Genomic DNA, 4236 nt, shown 5'->3' with positions numbered 1-4236 from the left:
ACTTGAAAAGAATAAGAAGTTAAACAAAACAAACCGACTGAGCCCGAAACAAACTAACCAGGCACAAAGGTGGTACCTAGGCACTCAGGAGGCTGAGGCAGAAGACTGAGCTCAAGATCATCTTAGTGCTACAAAGCCAGACTCAAACACCAAAATCCAAAACAGTGAGCCAAGAACTCCTTCAATCATCACACACCTCACCTAAACAAGATGCTGCAAAAGAAAAAGATACACCCACCTAGATGTTGTGGTGCATGCCTTTAGTCCCAGCACTCAGAGACAGGAAGGCCAGCCTGAGTTCCCAGCCAGCCTGGTCTACATAATTCCAGGACAGCTGGAGATGCTGTTTCAGAAGAAATAAAACCCCCTCCCCAACTTTCATACTGGTTTCATTTTTGTTTCTTAGGGATTTTTTTCCCCCAAAGAAAATACTTCCTTGGGTATTTCTGCTTTTGATAAATTTATTTCAGAAAGTTGTTCACAAATCATACTTAGCATTGTTGAGCTTTTTCAGGTCATCCAGCTGTTCTCAGTTTCCCAGGTGTTTTGTATGTCTGCCTTGTGCTATTAGCTTTCCCGTGGTCTTGTTGGTTAGATCCACGGAGGCAAATGCAAGCGTCTTTCCTTGCTTCAGAATATGTGCTGTGATCACTATTTCTTCTCCAATCTTAGCAGGTGACATGTACCTAGAGAGAAAACAGGTTTAAATATAGTTAGTGGTAAGGAACTGTTGAAAGATTGTGACAAAGTCCTACCAGCTTTCCTGTGGAACAAACTACGAGTCATCTTGGTACCAAGTTCAAATGGCTGGGCTGCCTGAGGCTCTACCTGATCCATCCCTCATTTATCCATGCATTTCTTTTCACATAAAAATGGGATTTCCATGCCTTTAAAAAAAAAAGTTTTCTATTTCGTATTTATTTGAAACCACTGAACACTTACCTCTAGCTTTCATATAATCTGCTTAGCTTCCTAAGTGAAGTATCTGGGTGTCTATGCTCATCAGCATACTTTATTCATAAACTCCAAAATGACAGTAGAAGAACTACAAGGAGTGGACTGGAGAGATAGCCCAGCAGTTAAGAGGACTGGCTGCTCTAGAAGACCCATGTTCAACTCCCAGCCCTCAGAATGGCTGCCCACAACCCTCTGTAACTCCACTTCCAGGGGATCTTCCAACCTCTCTGTTTCTGTATGTATGTATGTGGTACACACACATGTGCTGATACATACACATAAAAGAAACTACAGGAGGTGAAGTTAATATGAAGGTTTTGGCCATCAGAAATAAACATATACAGCTGTTCTGTATTCATGAAAATGGTGTAGATACACCTATCTACACCAAACCCATAAATGCTCAGGTCAACATACAGGTCAAGATCCACTTCACAAGCAATTGTAGGGTTTTTTTTTAATTATTACATTTGCATTTATTTTGTGTGTGCTTGTACACATCATGCTGTTTGAGTAAAGGTCAGCAGAAAACTTGACAATGTCAGTTTTCTCCCATTGTGAATTCCGGAGATTTTTCTCCTCCTATGTGAGTTCCAGGGTTCAACTTCATGTCATCAGGTTTGGCAGCAAGTGTGTTTACCCACTAAACCAGCTCACCCACAAGTTGTTTATTTATTTTTTATTTTTTTATTTTTTTTGGTTTTTCGAGACAGGGTTTCTCACAAGTTGTTTATGATGCTTATCCACCAACCCATCTCTCCAGCCTCATCTATTTTAATTATGCATGTACCCCAGTGTGCATATGTGCATATGAGTGTCCGAGGAGGCTAGAGGTATCAGATCTCTCTGGACTGGAGTTACCGGTAGACAGCTTGATGTGCTTGTGTGCTTTGATTGGGAATCACATTCAGGGCCTCTACAAGAACCAGTAAGTTCTTAACCACTGAGCTATCTCTCCACTGCTTCTGCCCATTTAAGAGTCCTCATGTAAAACTATTACCAATTGGGCTTGTTTACCACACAAGGGAAAATAAGGCCCAATGAATATGGCTCAGTGCAAACAGTCTCTGTCCATCTTGTCTTTTACATTTTGTCCTGTGATTTGCTTACTGAACTCTCAGTTTATTTCCTGGCTTAAGAGAAACTGATAAGGTTCTAGGATTTTTGCTTTTGTTTTTTTGAAACTTGGTTTTGCTTTATAGCCTAGGCTAACCTTGAACTGAAGATTCTCTTGCTTCAACCTCCCAAGTGCTGGGATTACAGACATGAGCCGCCATGCCCATCTTTAGAACTCAAATTTTCCATTTTGGAAAAGTGGCTTCTACAGACATTTTCCAATAGTGACAGGCTGAGGTCAAGAGCACACACCACTGTAAACAGTAGTCACGGGGAGAGAGTCAGGAGCCCTTCTGGCACCTATGCTCACCTTGTTGCGAGATTTTGGTGATATAGACAGAAAATGGCCAACAACTTCCCTCCAAATGTCATTCACACTTTTTTGGGGGGATGAGGGTGGAGAGGAGTGGGGAACACGGGGTTTCACATAGCAGAGTCTGGCTTTGAACTCCTCTGATCCTCCAGTCTCTACCAAGTGTTGAGATTACAGCACCACATCTTGCTAATTAGCAGTACTTTTGTTTCCAGTGTTGTTTGTTTTGAAACCATTACGCCTGGCTGGAACTCAGGGGTCCACCTGCCTCTGCCTCCCAAGTGCTGGGACTAAAGGTCTGTCCGACCACACCTGGCTCAAGTGATATCTTTTTGGTTTGTTTCTGGAGACAGGATTTCTCTGTGTAGCTTTGGCTATCCTGGAACTCCCATTGTAGATAAAGCCATCCTTGAACCCAGAGATCTGCCTGTTTCTGCTGGGATCAAAGGAATGTGCTTTCAAGTGATACTTTTAAGGACTCTATCAAAGTTATAAATCATGAGTTTAAACAACTGTGGATTGAAGACAGCTGAGAAAAAGGGACACCTGCCCCCCCAAATGTACAGATTTTTGTCATTATCCCCTAAACAATACAGTATAAGTTATTTGAAATGAATATCGGGTTTGTTTGTTTGTTTGTTTGTTTTTTAAGAGATCATCTGGAGGCAGAAGCAGGCGGATTTCTGAGTTTGTGGCTAGCCTGGTCTACAGAGTGAGTTCCAGGACAGCCAGGACTACACAGCGAAACCCTGTCTCGAAAAACCAAAAAAAAAAAAAAAAAGATCATCTGGGATGACATCTGGATACGTACGTTATGTTCATGTCAACACTGACTCCGGGTGCCCCTCTTTCTGTGCACATTAGAGCGATGGTGGATACGGTGTCCACCAGGGTTGCTGTCATGCCTCCATGGAGCGTTCCAAACTTATTAGTATGCTGCTCTTCCACCTTCATTTCACAGATTAGTTTCTCAGGAGCAGCAGAGACAAGCGTCACCTAAGTATTAAATGTGAAAAGAAAAAAAAAAAATAGAACACTAATTCGGTGATATTAGAATAGCTCAAATACAAACAGTATGGCAAGAACAATCTTGAAGCTGGAAGCTGGAGACAGAGGCTCACACACCTGAGATTCTAGCATGGGCGCCAAGGGAGGAGGACTTACTGAGTCAAGGTACGGGGGCTACAACAGTGAACTCTTTAAAAGGATGTATTTTATTTTATATTATGCTTCTATGTGTGAGTCTATAAGTATGTGCACATGGCATGTAGGTTCTGAGGCCAGAACAGGGTGTAAGATAGTCTGGAGATGGAGTTACAAACAGTTGTAAGCAGCTACCCAACCTTGGTGCTAGGAACCAAAGCCAAGTTTTCAGGAAGAGTAGTATGTGGTTTGAACCACAGAGTTGTCTCTCCAGCCCCTTTGTTTTTAACTAAAAGTGTGTATGTGTGTGTGTGTATATTTTGCCTGTGTGTGCGTCCAGCTCTGGGATATTTATTGTCTTTAAAAAGTCACTTGTAGAACCAGAATTTGCCTAAAAAGGTGGGCTCAGAAATCCACTTAATGTGCCAGTTAATGGTAGAAATTAGCATTTGTATAAATAACTTTTATTTTTATTTACTTATTTGTTTGGATTAAAGCAGCTTATTTTCTACATCAACCTCTAACAGAGTCCAGCTTTCAGAGTAACCTGTGACAGGAGTGTGCACCCTCAGATTCCTGCCTGCTGAGAGCTGGAGGGCTGATTCTGGGTTCTGGGCCTAGCACGCAGCCGGAGTCTGTATGCCAGGGATACAAACTGTTTTGAGAGAGAGAGAGAGAGAGAGAGGGAGGGAGGGAGGGAGGGAGGG

At 42.3% G+C, this 4236-nt stretch overlaps 1 protein-coding gene across 1 annotated transcript in view; it reads right to left on the bottom strand.

The window, feature by feature from the left end:
* Positions 1 to 441: 441 nt before the first annotated feature.
* The window catches only part of Acot13 (acyl-CoA thioesterase 13), a 12897-nt gene continuing 9102 nt past the window's right edge, over positions 442 to 4236 (bottom strand). The window contains exons 2-3 of the mRNA XM_028776314.1: positions 3198 to 3382; positions 442 to 686 (exon numbers count right to left, since the gene is read on the bottom strand). Of these exons, the coding sequence (XP_028632147.1) occupies positions 530 to 686; positions 3198 to 3382 (342 nt within the window). The 3' untranslated portion in view covers positions 442 to 529. The remainder of the gene's footprint in view (positions 687 to 3197; positions 3383 to 4236) is intronic.

This window comes from Grammomys surdaster, unplaced genomic scaffold, assembly GCF_004785775.1.
Source record: "Grammomys surdaster isolate TR1022 unplaced genomic scaffold, NIH_TR_1.0 267, whole genome shotgun sequence".
In the NCBI taxonomy this organism is placed as follows: domain Eukaryota; kingdom Metazoa; phylum Chordata; class Mammalia; order Rodentia; family Muridae; genus Grammomys; species Grammomys surdaster.
The sequence above is the reverse complement of the archived record's forward strand: the minus strand, read 5'-3'. Positions and strand labels throughout refer to the sequence as shown.